At 50.4% G+C, this 15837-nt stretch overlaps 1 protein-coding gene across 2 annotated transcripts in view; it reads right to left on the bottom strand.

The window, feature by feature from the left end:
* Positions 1-530: 530 nt before the first annotated feature.
* The window catches only part of LOC139245784 (uncharacterized), a 38771-nt gene continuing 23464 nt past the window's right edge, over positions 531-15837 (bottom strand). For both annotated transcript variants that reach the window (XM_070871299.1, XM_070871291.1), the window contains one exon: positions 531-4257. In XM_070871299.1, coding sequence (XP_070727400.1) covers positions 1957-2895 — 939 coding nt within the window. In that variant the 5' untranslated portion in view covers positions 2896-4257 and the 3' untranslated portion in view covers positions 531-1956. The remainder of the gene's footprint in view (positions 4258-15837) is intronic.

Raw genomic sequence — 15837 nt, forward strand, 5'->3', positions numbered from 1 at the left:
AAGCTGGAAGCTCCTCTAAGGAGTTGTTTTACTTTTCCTACTGGATAGTGGGGGGAGCGGGGGGGGGGGGCGGCTGCTGGCGGGGGCTTTTGATTGACCTGTGGGAGAGTAAAGAGATGATTTAGAAATGCCATGTCATGAATGGGGCTCGATACGATTATGCACATGATGAACATGCACTGGCAGCTGACATGTCCCCATATGAGTGACTGCTGTATGCCATGTGACTGTATGAGATGTAATTCTGTCACCAGGTTGCTGAAATGTCACCCTGTCTCTGTCTCCCACTACAAGTTGCTTGGCAACTCCTAAGATGTCCTCTGCTGGAGTTAACGTGGCCAATGATAGAGGGCCATTTCCAGTTCTGTTCCTCTCCCTTTAAGTGGTTTTGCCCATGGTGGTTTTGAATCACCACTGCCACCCCCCACTCTCAAATCCGCCGCCCCCCCACCAGCCCCTTACAACAGTTCTAGTCCTGACAATTATAGTAGTGAACAGAATACTCAGTTATAGACAGATCTTTCGGTCTCAACTGTCACAATGCTTTTATTCAAGTTAAAGCACACATCTACTTCCAGTAAAACACACCCTGCTGGTGTAAAACAAACACAGTACAACACACAACACTGGCCCGTCTGAACAGGTCCCTATTGCAAAGTACCCAAGACTAAAACACCCCTGCTTGGATCAATAATCCACCATCGGATCTGTTCAACAGACTGTACGTATGCCTATGATCCGCGCAGGACCTCCCCACTAAACCCCTAAGGCTTGGTTGGGACACATGACACCCCTTCAGTGGTCTAAAGGATGTGTGGGCTGGGATAATGCTCACCAGTTACCGCTTTGGCTTATTCGCTGCTTCTCCTGATGAGGTGAATCTTCTAGTTCCGTACCAATCTGTGGTTTCCAAGTCCCAGTCTTAAGGTCAGCTTCCCAGTCGAAATAGCGAGGCTCTCTTTGCTCATAGATGATGGTTTCTTCTCTCCATCCCAGACGGAGTGCTTGGTCCTTGAATGCGTTGAACGAAGCAAGCAAGCGTAGAAGAGGAGCGAGAGAGAGAAATAGCAGCAAACTGCCTTTTCTTATACCTGAAAAATGCTTGCTGAATCCTCGCGCCAAAAACCAGTCCTTTTCCTGAGGCAGTCCAACTAAAGAACATGAATCACATCTCCGGCCTGTGCCATTGTTACTGGGCTCTTGCTGGGGATAAAGGCTCCAACGAGTCTGGGTGCCCAATAGCTTCCTTTGTCCTGAGGTTCCCACGCTTTGGAGCTATCTCATCCAGGATGATGGCTTGAGCACTGACCAGTTTACCTGATCTCTCACTGATGGGTTCCTATTATATGACAAAGGGGTCCCCTATCAGCCATCTTTCTGCGATGAGGTTCCTGCTTTCAGCCATTGACCCATCCCAGACTATCCCCACCCACCTAAAGTGTATTCCTGTGAAACATGCCTGTCATGCTGTCAGCTCTTCTGCAGTAAATGAAATATGGAAAAGCAATGTCCAAAACTTAAAGTCCAAAATCCTGAAGTCTGTGTCAATGTTTACGCCGATGCTTACAGACCCCTCTTTGATATTTCAAGAATCTCTCTGGAATATCAAACATCCGCTGGTGAAAAAACATCATGGCCTCCAACCAACCCTATATACTGTATTTTTAAACACCCCGAATACATCCCTTAAAATACAACACAAAACATATTCGTACAACATATTTACAGAGAAAAACATTCAGGTTCAACCTTTAACCAAGGCCCCCCGTCGACTTTGGAGCGCCTTGCTTCACCTTTTGCAAGACAGCTGCAACAAATACATTACAATGAGAAACTGTATAATTACAAAAGTGTGCAAGCAAATCCGGATCCACGGAGGAACTTTTACATTCAAACCAATGTCCCACCAAGGCGGGGAATTTATCCATTTAATTTCCCCACTGTGTTCCGGTTTGTCTATTTCAATGTAAAATAATGTTTCTGCGAGAGCTCGATGGCTTTTATTAACGTTGTGAGGTGTTCGGGCAGAAAAAGAATCTGATATCTGAACTGTATGATGTACTGCTGCAGATTCTGGATTGTGTCGTTCACCGTGACGTGTACCGTGGATGGCTCTGGGATTGGAAGGATGCGCTCTTGGGCCACTTGAACTTCGTTGTAGGATTTGAAGCAGAAAGTCGTGTCGGTGACCGGACACCAAGTGTCGCAGTGCACGGGGTAATAGTCCACACTCATCGTGATGCAGTACGTCCCGTTGCCTGCATATGCTACCTGAGGTGGGACATGGCTCTGGGCCATCACCTCCATGGTGCAATTAATAGGCTCTGAACTCTCTGATTCAAACCCACACTCTGGCCGATCAAACGCGTTCAAGTGCTGGGGACACAATATGGCGTGCGCGCCCCTGCTCTGGCACCCCTTGAGGTCAGTGCCGGTCGTGGCGTGCTCCCACTTTATTACAAACGGTGGGGTCCCATGGTACCGCACGTGCACCCCCTCCTGTAAGACGCCAATGTTTTCCACTCTGTATACCGGTGCTGGCTGTGGTGTCCCACCCATTACCGGCATACGCAACACAATTCCCATAACTGTGTGGTTGGACCGACTGCAATCTACTGGGACTGGGTAGGCCGCGGAAGCTAAATGGAGCTGACATCGAATTATGATACGGGCTGAGTGCTGTGAGCTGCCGGTTGCTGACCCACGATGGGACATGACCTTGCTGGTGGTCCTCCAAATTACTGCTCCTTCGCCTAACAACCAGGCACCGTACAACATGCACACTTCATTCATGGCTGCCTGTGCCGAGGCATTCCTGTCCTCCCGTAATAATTCATTAACCGTTTTAGCATGTGTCTCCAGCTCCGCGATGACCTCTTTTAAGTGAATAGTCATCGCCTGGTCCTCCTGTAGCTCCGACCGTAACACTTCGTTCCCTTCCCCCAGGATCTTCCACAGCTGGTCCTTTAAAACATTTTTTTAACCTTCCCTCACTGCAGCACAGCTCCAAATGATTAGGCCACGCCTCCAACAGCTCGACAACTCTTTTGGGGGGTGGGGAGGGGGGGGGGGGGGAGAACAAAATAAACATTAGATCAAGTGCCCCCCCCCGATCTGGGGGACACTCCAAACACTTAACTGCCCTCTTTTTTCATTTCTTTTGTTTTTTTTTGTTGGTTGGTCCTTTAAACTGCTAACCTGCAGCTGTACATCGTCCATACTATTGACGAGAGATGTACCCGCACTAAACGCCGTAGCGACATCATTGAGCACCCCTCGCATCTGCCTCCCCGGACTAACGTTATCGTACACTCCCATGACGTACAACTTTTAGCGACTCACATTCCCATAACTGAGTTCAAAGAACTGGCGGAACATTTCTTTAATGAGAGCCTCATGCAGCTGCTCAGTTGCTTTTGGAATCCGCTCGGGCAGATGTACCCCGGTTAAGTTTAAAATGACCGACTCGACCGCGTAACGCACCCCCTGGAATAAAACCTTCCCGGTCGGGACTAAAACTAAACCATTCCCTGGCCTGGTGTGGTGGCAGGACACCTAACTTCTGTCGTCTGTACCGGTGGGGCTGTTGGCAGGGGCTTCATCTTATTTGCGACAAGCTCCATTGAATTTATTGTGTTGGGAGGGTCTGGGATCACACAGAAGTCCATACTCTGATTCCATTTCCGGAATCCTGCCATTGTAGCAAAAAGGCAAGCGACACACCTGCTGGGCAGATACGTTTCGACCCCCACATACACACATAAATTCCCTGTTCCTCCTTCCACCACTTGTCCCAGTACACTTCCACTCCCCCCTGTTGATCTGTTAGTCTCTCGCAGTCCACTGTCTAGATCTCTGTGTCCTGACTCAGTTTCCTGAGCCACCACCAGCGTCCCAGGGGGATGTGTCCCTTGCACTTCAAACATACCGCTTTCCCTCGGTCACCCCAACCTATGTGGCTGTGACCTTCAGTCTGGGACATGGTATGGAAGCCTCCCCGTATGTGAACCCGGCGTGGCTGGAGTATTCAGTCGCATTCGACCCCAGCCACCCTCCTTCATGGAAGTAGGCTGCCATCCCATCCGTGTCCCCTGTCTTACCCCCCTGTGTCACAGTGGGTCCGCTCCCCCCAGTACAGCCGTAGAGGAAGGACAACTCTGTGTCTCCTCTCCTGCTGGGCCCTGTTCTGGTCAACATCCAAATCATGCTCAGTCTCAGGGCTGTCTCCTTTCGTCCTCGGCTTCCTGCAAAACAAAACTAACAAGCACCTTGCTGTGAGAGGGTCTATTTCCACAGGCCTGGCTTCATTCACAACTAACCAAAACACTTTGTACAATACCACCCGTGCTGCTGGGTGGCCCCACTAGGGCCCCTTGCCTGAGCCTTTTACGGCTCCTGGTTGGCGTGTAAGGAGGCGTCCACGACACCCTTGGCCGTGGGATCCTGCTGCTCCTTCTTATAGCCCCCATCACGGGGTCCTCGCTGTCCCAAACTATGGGAGGAAGACCCGTGTCCACCATGCTGTTTACAGAGCCTTGGTGTTTCTTTCCTTTCCTCACCCGGGTTAAACAACTTACACTGGTTCACATGGAACCACTTTGTGCGCCTTGGACGTTTAACCGTGTAAACCATGGGGCTTGCCTTATCCACTATACTGTAAAGTCCCATATACAATGGCTCAAACGTCCCTATGCAAGCGTAGTTTCGGACCATCACCTGGTCCCCTATCTTCCACTCATGCGTTCTCTGGGGCTCGAGCAGCAACTGATTACTCTGGTGCTGCTTCCCCATGTTACTGGCTGCCTGCTATTGAATCTGCTTCAACCTCTCGTACAGATTCTTGACAAACTTATCCCAGGTTTACTTCTCTCACTTGACCCTCGGTGAGAACAGATGCCAGAATATGGGTGGGCGTGTGCATGACTCTCCTGGTCATGAGCTCATGCGGGGAATTACCCTGTGCTTCTGGAGAGGCTGGCTCAGACCCCATCACAACTAACGGCAGGACCTCATCCCACTTTTTTGGGGACGTCCCTGTTTCCTTCCGCAGACTTTCTTTGATGGTCCGATTGAGTCGCTCCACACCCCTGATGAATGTGGGTTGTGAGCCACATGCCATTTACCCTCTATCCCCAGAACCTTCAAGGTGGCCTGCATGATTTGCCCCGTGAAGTGGCTCCTTTGGTCAGACTCCACGATCTGTGGCAGTCCCCACCTGGAGAACACTTCCCTTACTAAAATCCTTGCCATCACCAATGCCATCGCCAATGCAATCGGCAAGGGAAGGCTTCCACCCACTTGGCGAACATGTCTACTAGGACCAAACAGCACTTGTAGCCCCCCCCCCCCATTTGTGGTGGGCAATGGTCCGATGTAATCGACCTGTACCGACTTGTGTGCCCCATGGGAACCTCCCTACGTTGCGGTTTGGGGTTGTTCGCCGCGCACACCAGTCTGCGCATTTGCGGCCACCACCCTGCCTGTTCTACCCTTTGCCAGGTAGTCTCTGGCCCTGGGTGTCCCATCCTGCGCCCCCGTGGGCCAACTGGAGGAATTCCCTGCATCTCAGAAACTATCCACCGATCCCCATTAAAGAGCATCCCCTCCTTCACTGTGATACCTGCTACCCCGAACGGACCTTCTACCTTCTTGCCCTTAGCTAGCTGCTCCATGTCGACCTTGAGGACGGGATCCTGTGCCTGGACTTGCCAATGCTGCCCCTGCACTCCCTGATGTCCCCCCTTTGTCCCAGATCGCTGCTACTGGGCTGGACCCATATGGATCCCAAAAAACTCCTTCCCTGGCTCCCTCCTTTGCTAACTCATCTGCCCTTTGGTTGCCTTCCCCTCTGGGCTCTGTCTTACAGTGAGCCCTTACTTTGTGAATGTAATGACTTCCCGGGGTCCCTGTGGCCTCTAAGACCTTTCTCAGCAACCATGCTGTTGCTAAGGGCTTCCCCTCTGCGGATGTGAAACTACGACGAGCCCAGATGGCCAAGTATTCAGTACACGAATTGCACATAAACATGGAATCTGAGCAGATGGTGTATGGGGCCGGGAACTCGTCGGCGTGGGTAACAACATACACCACGGCTGACAGTTCGGTGTGCTGAGCCCTCAGGAGTTTAATGGCCCTTGCTATCTCAGCCGTAGGGTCATAAATCCCGCACCCAGTGAAACGCTCCTCATTCATTACCGAACTAGACCCATCGACATAGATCTCGCGGCCGGTTGGGTGTAACCCAGCTCTGAATCCTACGTCCACGTCGCATACCCCTTCCACCGTACACTTGTGGGCCATTCCTGGTGAGATCATGTTGGCGGCCAACTTGGGCTCACTCAGGCCTTGCACTCTCAGATGCATTTGTGAGAGCAATAAAGTCCAGTGGGCTTTCTTTTATCCTCCCATCTAATAACACCTGAGTGGGGGTATGGTGGGTTAATAGAACGAGCAGGGACAATCCCGTAAAGAGCTGTGAGTGCTTTACAGCCCAATGCGTGGCTAGGAGATGCCTCTCGCAATTGGAATATCTCCGTTCTACATCTGTGAGGACTCTTGATGAGTACACCACAGACCTCAGTTTGCCATGCCGCTCTTGGAGCAGCACCACGCTCAAACTGTCCCCGCTGGCTGCTACTTCCAAAAAGAAGTCCTCCCCACCATTAATCACCCCTAATGCGGGTGCCGTCTGCAGGTCTCCCTTGAGGCGATTAAACGCTGCCGTGCAGTCCTCATCCCACTCCCATCCAACTCCCTTGCGGAGGAGCCGAAGCAGAGGGGCTGCCGTGGTGACGTAATCTTCAATAAAATCCCTGCAGTACCCCATGAGCCCCAGGAAGGATCTCACCCCTGTCACTGTCGTGGGAGCTGCTAACTCCTGTACTGCCTTCCCTTTGGCCTCGTCTATAGCCCTCTCGGAATTTTACTTCCCTCTGACCAATCTGAGCTTTCTTAGGATTGACCTTGAACCCTGTCTCTCTCAGCAGCTCGGCCACCAGTGGACCATGCTCCTCCCCCTCATCAGAGAACAAAAGCAAATCGTCCACATATTACACCAACTGCTGAGGTCTGCTGAATCCATTTAAGGCGTCTGCCATGCACTGGTGGAACACGGGGGGGCTGTTATGAAATCCCTGGGAAGGCATGTCCATGTGTACCGCTGTCCCTTAAAAGTGAAGGCAAGCTTGTACTGGTCTTCCCGTTTCAGGGGAATCAACCAAAACCCATTTGAAATGTCCAGCACGGTAAATGTGGTTGTGGTTGCTGGAAAACTCCCTATCAGATCAACTACGGCTGCGACTGTGGGCACGCAGGCTGGGATGTTTTTGTTGAGCACCCGATAGTCCATGGTGGCTCTCCACAGCTGGTCCAGTTTCCTAACTGGCCAAAGTGACTGTCATGTATGTATGCTTGGTTTTACTAGCCACCAGGTGGCACCACTGTCGGAGGTCATTGGGTTGTGCGCATGTGTATGCGGCCCAGATATAAAAGGTCAGCCACCTTGTAATGTAATCACTTTGGGTCCTAATAAAGTATAGCCAGGTTTGTACCTGTGCGGAGTTTACAGTATTTAGTCTATTGAGTTATTGCATACACAACATTTGCCGATGAGGTAACAAGAAATTTTGCATGCAAAAATGAGCGCAATTGGAATTCTGGAGCGATTTGTGGAGGGAGAAGATTGGGCAGACTTTGTAGCCCGCTTGAACCAGTACTTTGTGGCCCACAAAATGGAGAAAGAGGCAGACGCAGTTAGGCGCCAGGCGGTCCTTCTCACGGTTTGTGGTCCGAAAACCTATGGACTCATAAAGAATCTCCTCTCACCCTTAAGTTCAATGGACAAGGACTATGAAACATTGTGTGCTTTGGTACGTGACCATCTCAAACCAGATGAAGACATCATCATTTCAAGATATCGATTCTATACGCACGTTCGTTCTGAGGGTCAGGATGTATCGGAATTCGTTGTTGACCTAAGACGTCTAGCTGGACCGTGTAAGTTCGAAACTGCATTGGCAGACATGCTGCGGGACTTCTTTGTAATCGGCATCAACCATGAGGTGATTCTGCGTAAGCTACCGGTGGTGGAGACGCTGGATTTGAGCAAGGCCATCACGATTGCTCAATCATGCATGACGACGGACAAAAGCTTAAAGCAGATATCATTGAAAAATTAGAACACGGCAAGTACTGTAAACAAGATAGTATCGTCATTTGGCAGAGCTGCATATGGCAGGCCCTACCCGACTGCATACGCGAAACCTGTGGCTGCTCAAAGTCCGCCAACAGGAAATAATCCAATATCACACCGTGTTGGTGTTGTGGGGGAAATCATCGGCATCATCAGTATCGATTTAAACAGTATATTTGTAAAGGCTGTTCGAGAATGGGGCATCTCCAGCGCATGTGTCCGCAACTGAGCAAGCGTGCTGCGACACACCACGAGGAGGATGATGACCAGTCTAGCACGGATCCGGATATGCAATCCAAGATACCAGAGGAGGAATTGTATGGACTGTATTTGTTCCTAACAAAAAGCCATCCGATAATGATTAATGTAAAACTTAATGGCGTGCCGGTATCGATGGAATTGGACATGGGTGAAAGTCAATCAATAATGAGCCAGAGGACATTCGACAGGCTGTGGGATACTAAGGCTGTGAGGCCTCAGCTGAGTCCAGTCAATGCCAAGTTGCGTACGTGCACTAAAGAACTCATAACGGTGATTGGCAGTGCAGTAATCAAGGTGTCGTATGATGGTGCGGTTCACAATTTACTGTTATGGATTGTTCCAGGCAATAGCCAATGCTGTTCGGCAGGAACTGGTTAGAAAAAATCAAATGGAACTGGAACAAGATCAAAGCGTTGTCGTTGGAGGAGGATACTCCATGTGCTCAAGTGCTGAGCAAGTTCCCCTCACTGTTTGAACCAGGCATTGGCAATTTCACAGGAGCCAAGGTGCAGATCCACATGGACTCGGATGCAAGACCCGTCCATCATAAAGTTCGGGCAGTTCTGAACATGATGAGGGAGAAGGTCAAAATTGAACTGGACAGACTCCAGCGTGAAGGGATCATATCACCAGTCAAATTTAACAAATGGGCCAGTCCCGTTATTCCCGTGTTGAAAAGTGATGGCACTGTCAGGATATGTGGAGACTACAAGGTTACGATCAACCGAGTTTCGAAACAGGATCAATACCCATTACCGAAGGCTGATGACCTATTTGCAACGCTAGCTGGGAGGAAGTCATTCACAAAACTGGATCTGACGTCGGCCTACATGACACAGGAGCTGGTCGACACGTCGAAAAAACTTACGTGCATCAACACTCATAAAGGACTGTTTATTGGCAACAGGTGCCCTTTTGGAATTCGCTCGGCTGCAGCCATATTTCAGAGGATCATGGACAGTCTACTGAAGTCTGTCCCCAGAACCGTCCTGTTCCAAGATGACCATACTGGTCACAGGTCGTGACTCCGCCGAACAGCTGAACAACTTGGAAGAGATTCTACATCGTCTGGACAAAGTGGGACTCAGACTGAAATGCTCGAAGTGCGTCTTCATGGCACCGGAAGTTGAATTTCTGGGGAGGAAAATTGCTGCTGACGGTATCAGGCCTATAGACTCGAAAACCAAGGCCATCAAAAATGAACCCAAGCCTCAGAATGTGACGGAGCTGCGTTCGTTCCTTGGTCTACTCAACTACTTTGGTAATTTCTTACCTAGATTGAGCACCGTATTAGAGCCACTGCACATGCTGCTAAGAAAAGGCGACAACTGGGTTTGGGGTGCTTCTCAAGATAGAGCTTTTGAGAAAGCTACTAATCTGTTTCACTCTAACAGGCTGCTGGTACATTATGATCCGTGTAAGCATCTAGTATTGGCCTGTGATGCTTCATCATATGGAGTTGGTTGCGTGCTCCAACAAGCTAATGAGTCGGGCAAATTACAACCTGTTGCATATGCTTCAAAAAATTTGTCAAAGCGGAAAGAGCCTACAGCATGGTAGAGAAAGAAGCACTAGCCTGTGTGTATGGGGTTAAAAAGATGCATCAGTACCTGTTTAGTCTTCGGTTTGAAATGGAAACAGATCACAAGCCACTCATTTCATTGTTTTCGGAAAACAAAGGTATCAATACCAATGCATCGTCCCACATCCAGAGGTGGGCGCTGACATTATCTGCCTATGATTATGTCATTCGCCATAGACCTGGCACTAAGAATTATGCCGATGCATTGAGCCATCTGCCATTGCCCACACCAGAGGTGGAAACGCCACAACCAGAAGACCTACTGTTAGTCATGGATGCTTTTGAAAGTGAAGGAACCCCTGTCACGGCCCAACAAGTTAAGACCTGGATCAGCCAGGACCAGATATTATCGGTTGTGAAAAGTTGTATCCTTATTGGTGATTGGTCTGCCATACCCAAGAAAATGTGCGAGGAGACCAAACCTTACATCCGTCACAAAGACCAACTATCCATTCAATCAGATTATATACAGTAGGGTAGTTGTGTTGTTATACCCAAGAAAGGCGGAGAGAAATTTGTGCATGATCTACATAGCATGCATCCCGGTATTGTCATGATGAAAGCCATTGCCAGGTCTTATGTATGGTGGCCTGGAATTGACTGTGATCTGGAATCATGTGTGCATCAGTGCAAAACATGCATGCAGCTTAGTAAAGCACCAGCGGAATCGCCGCTGAGTCTGTGGTCGTGGCCATCTAAACCATGGCCACGACCACATGGATCCACATCGACTTTGCAGGTCCCTTCCTGGGAAAGATGATCTTAGTTGTGGTGGATGCTTATTCCAAGTGGATAGAGTGTACAATCATGTCATCCAGCACATCTACAGCTAACATTGAGAGCCTTCATGTCATGTTTGCTACGCATGGTCTGCCTGACATTGTTGTAAGAGACAACGGATCTTGCTTCACCAGTATGGAGTTTCAAAAGTTCATGAAACTCAATGGTACCATTCAAACCCGCATCCAATGGACAACAGAGCCTGCGGTCCAAACTGTTATGTATGAATAAAGAGTCTGACTAGATACTGTGAGCTCAAAGTAAAGTGTGAGAGTCTTTTATTGCACGTCTCCAGAGTGCCTCTCCTTAAGAGACCTCCTTAAGTACAGGTGCTCCCAAGGGATTGTGGGATCCCTTGGGACTTCAGAGAATGAGCCCTCTGGTGGCTACACAAGGTATTTACAGGTTTACATATATAACAACACTCCTCCCCCAAGTCAATAGTGTAACTATTTACAAGGCGAGTCGATCTGGGGCCTTTCTTTCCCTGGTTGATCGTCTCGGTGCAAATGCTGGTTTTGGTGAATCGCTTGTTGGGCCCTCGCTGGGCTGCTGTGCAGCTGGCCTTGCTGGGTTGCCTGGTGTGGTGAGTCCTGCTGGGCTGCTGTGGGTGATGGGTTCTGCTTCGTGGTCAACAGCGGTGTCGGTTGCCACTCATGTATATGTTGTGGGGGTCAAAGAAGATAGGATCCAACGTGGGTTTCTCTGGATAGTCTGTGAATCTGAGTTTGATTTGGCCTAAGTGTTTCCGGTAGATGAGTCCATTTGAAAGTTTGACCCGAAACACCCTACTCCCCTCTTTGGCCACAAGAGTGCCAGGAAGCCACTTGGGACCTTGTCCATAGTTCAACACAAATACAGAATCATTGATTTCAATTTCGCGTGACACATTTGCACTATCATGGGCCCCAAGTTTCCACATGATTTGCTCCTGATTTTTAGGAGCAACTGGTGTAGAACAGAGTATCTTAGAAATCGGAATTCTCGTCATTTAGTTTGCTCCAGTTCTAGTCAGTTAGAACAGTTTCACTTTGGAACAGAATTTTTTTTTCAAAAGGGGGCATGTCCGGCCACTTACGCCTGATTTCAAAGTTTCGTGAGTGAAAACTTACTCCAAACTAACTTAGAATGAAGTAAGTAAAGATTTTTGTACGCTCGAAAAAACCTTGTCTACACTTTAGAAAATCAGGCGTAGGTTACAAATCAGGCGTAGGGAATGGTGGGGGGGGTTGTTTAAAGGGAAGTTTACAAACATTAAACACTTCAGTTTTACAAATAAAGAGCCATCATCAATAATAAATGATAAATACATCAATAAATCAACCAATAAATCAATCAAAAAAAATTAATAAAAAATAATTTTAAAAAAAAATCAATAAATAAAACATTTTCTACTTACCAACTGCAGCACCGGGAGCCCTCCAACAGCGTGCTGGGATGCCCCCCTCAGTGTGTCTCTGTCGGTGTCTCTCTCTCTCTGTCTGTCTGTGTGTCTCTCATTCTCTGTCTGTCAGTGTCTTTGTTTCTGACAGCGAGGGGAGGGGAGGAGGGGGGTAGAGGAAGAGAGGGGGGAGCAGAGGGAGGGAAGGGGGAGAAGGGGGAGGGAAGGGGGAGAAGGGGGAGGGATGGGGGAGAAGGGGGAGGGATGGGGGGGGAGAAGGGGAGAGGGGGGGAAGGGGATAAAGGGGAGAAGGGGGATAAAGGAGATTGGGGGGGGAGAAGGAGATTGGGGGGGGGGGAGGAGATTGGGGGGGAGAAGGAGATTGGGGGGGGAAGGAGATTCGGGGGGGGAAGGAGATTGGGGGGGGGGAAGGAGATTGGGGGGGGGGAAGGAGATTGGGGGGGGGGAAGGAGATTGGGGGGGGAAGGAGATTGGGGGGGGGGAAGGAGATTGGGGGGGGGGAAGGAGATTGGGGGGGGGGAAGGAGATTGGGGGGGTGGGGGGGGAAGGAGAAGGGGGAGGGAGGCTGAACGGGCCGGGCCCGAGACTTCGGGCAGGGCCCATCCCCAGCACCAGATTTACAGGTAGGTGGCGTTGGGTCGGGTCGGGGGCGTGGTAGGAGGGAGGTCGGTTCGGTTCGGGGGGAGGGAGAGGGAGGTCAGGTCGGGGGGAGGGAGGTCAGATCGGATCCAGTCCGGGGGGCGGGGGGAGCGGGTGTCGGGTCCGGTCCGGTCCGGTGGCGGGGGCGGGAGGCAGGAAGCGGGAGTCGAGTTGGGTCGGGAGGAAGTAGGAGCTGGCCGTGGGAGGAGCCTTATTCATGCAGCCCCAGTGAGGCCATTTGGCCAGGGCTTGGGGCTGCGTGCTTCGGGCCCCTCCCACACAGTTTTGGGCGCCTGGAGCTACTGCACTTGCGTGCCCACTGTAGCGCGCATGTGCAGAGGTCCCGGCACTGTTTTCAGCGCAGGGACCTGGCTCCGCCCCCTACAGCTCCTGCTGCGCTGCGCTGCGCCGAGGGCCAGAGAGCCTGCAGGGAGGTGGAGAATACGGAGGGTTTTTTTAGGCGCACTTTGTGGCGCGAAAAACGGACGTCCAGGTCGGGACTGCGCCGTTCTAGGCGTGGCTCGAAACTTGGGCCCATGATATGTACTTTGTTGAAGCCGCCTGCTTGATGGTTTGCACTGCTCTCTTTGCCTGGCCAATGAATGCTGGTTTGAATGGGGCAGATGTAACATGTTTGATCCCATTACGGGTCATGAACTCTTTGAACCGGCACTGGTGAAACATGGCCCGTTGTCGCTCACAAGGACATCAGGCAGGCCGTGCGTGCCAAACATGGCCCGCAGGCTTTCAGTGGTGGCAGCGGACGTGCTTGCCGACATTATCTCACATTCAATCCATTTGGAGTACGCATCTACAACCACTAGGAACATTTTACCCAAAAACGGGCCTGCATAGTCGACATGGATCCTGGACCACGGTTTGGAAGGCCAAGACCATAAACTTAGTGGCGCCTCCCTGGCTACATTGCTTAACAGCGAGCACGTGTTACATTTGTGCATGCAGGACTCTTAAGTCCGCATCGATACTAGGCCACCACACGTGGGATCTGGCTATCGCTTTCATCATTACAATGACTGGGTGAGTGCTGTGGAGATCACTGATGAAGGTGTCCTTGCCCTTCTTGGGGACCAGTACCCGATTCCCCCACAGAAGGCAATCTGCCTGTATAGATATTTCATCTTTGCGCCGCTGGTACGCCTTTATCTCTTCCTGCATTTCCAATGGGACACTGGACCAACTCCCATGAAGCACACAGCTTTTTACTAGGGACAGTAAGGGGTCCTGGCTCATCCAGGTTCTAATCTGTCGGGCTGTGACGGGTGATTGCTCACTCTCGAATGCTTCCATTACCATGACTAAATCTGCGGGCTGTGCCATTTCCACCCCCGTGATGGGCAATGGCACCCTACTGAGAGCATCTGCAGAGTTTTCTGTGCCTGGCCTGTGGTGGATGGCTTAGTTGTACGCGGACGTGAGTGCCCATCTCTAGATGTGGGCCAATGCATTCATATTTATCCCCTTACTTTCGGAAAAAAGCTATCATCAGTTTATGGTCAGTTTCCAATTCAAATTTGAGCCCAAGCAGATATTGATGCATTTTCTTTACCCCATAAACACATGCTAATGCTTCTTTTTCAATCATGCTGTAGGCTCGCTCAGCCTTAGACAGACTTCTGGATGCATAAGGAACCGGTTGCAATTTCCCAGATTCATTAGCTTGTTGCAATACATACCCGACCCCGTCCGACAACGCATCACATGCTAGTACTAAACACTTACATGGATCATACAACACAAGCAATTTGTTTGAGCATAACAATTTTCTAGCTATTAAAAAGGCATTTTCTTGGCTTTTACCCCATACCCATTTGTCTCCTTTACGCAGTAAGGCGTGCAGTGGTCCTAACAGTTTGTTGAGACCCGGTAAGAAGTTCCCAAAGTAGTTCAGGAGTCCTAGAAACAACCGCAGCTCCGTCACGTTCTGTGGCCTCGGTGCGTTCTCGATTGCCTCAGTCTTCGAATCGGTGGGCCTGATGGCGTCCGCTGCGATTCTTCTCCCCAGGAACTCCACTTCAGGCACCAGGAAAACGCACTTTGAGCGTTTTAATCTGAGCTCCATGCGGTTGAGTCGACTAAGAACCTCCTCCAGGTTCTGCAGGTGCTCGACGATGTCTTGACCTGTAACCAAGATGTCGTCCTGGAAGACCACTATTCGCGGGACTGACTTCAGTAAACTTTCCATGTTTCTCTGGAATATTGCCGCGGCTGATCGAATCCCAAACGGGCATCTGTTGTAGACGAAGAGACCTTAGTGCGTGTTGATGCAGGTGAGGCCCTTCGATGATTCCTCCAGCTCCTGCGTCATGTAGGCCGAGGTCAAGGCCAGTTTCGTGAACGTTTTTCCTCCCGCCAGCGTCGCAAAAAGGTCATCTGCCTTTGCTAGTGGGTATTGATCCTGCAGGGAGGAACGATTGATAGTTACTTTGTAATCAGCACAGATTCTGACGGTGCCGTCTCCCTTGAGGAATGGAACAATTGGACTGGCCCACTCGTTGAATTCGATTGGCAAAATGATGCCCTCTCGTTGCTGCCGGTCCAGTTCGATCTCCACCCTCTCTCTCTCATCATGTACGGTACTGCTCTCGCCTCGTGATGGATGGGTCGCGCCCCTGGAATTAGGTGGATCTGCACTTTTGCTCCTTAGAACTTCCCGATGCCTGGTTCGAACAGCGAGGGGAACTTGTTTAAGACCTGGGCACATGAAGTGTCATCAACGGACGAGAGCGCCCAGTTCCAGCGTATCTTTCCCTGCCAGCTCCAGCCGAGCAGCATGGGACCATCGCCCGGTAGCTTGTGCACCACTCCATTGTAGGAGACCTTTACAGTAGCACTGCTGATTACGGGAATCAGTTCCTTTGTGTAAGTTCTCAGCTTTGCGCGAATGAGAGTCAGGACTGGACTTGAGGCCTTGCTGCACCACAATTTATCGAAAGTCTTTTTACTCATAATGGACTGGCTCGC

The sequence above is a fragment of the Pristiophorus japonicus genome, chromosome 2 (assembly GCF_044704955.1).
Source record: "Pristiophorus japonicus isolate sPriJap1 chromosome 2, sPriJap1.hap1, whole genome shotgun sequence".
In the NCBI taxonomy this organism is placed as follows: domain Eukaryota; kingdom Metazoa; phylum Chordata; class Chondrichthyes; family Pristiophoridae; genus Pristiophorus; species Pristiophorus japonicus.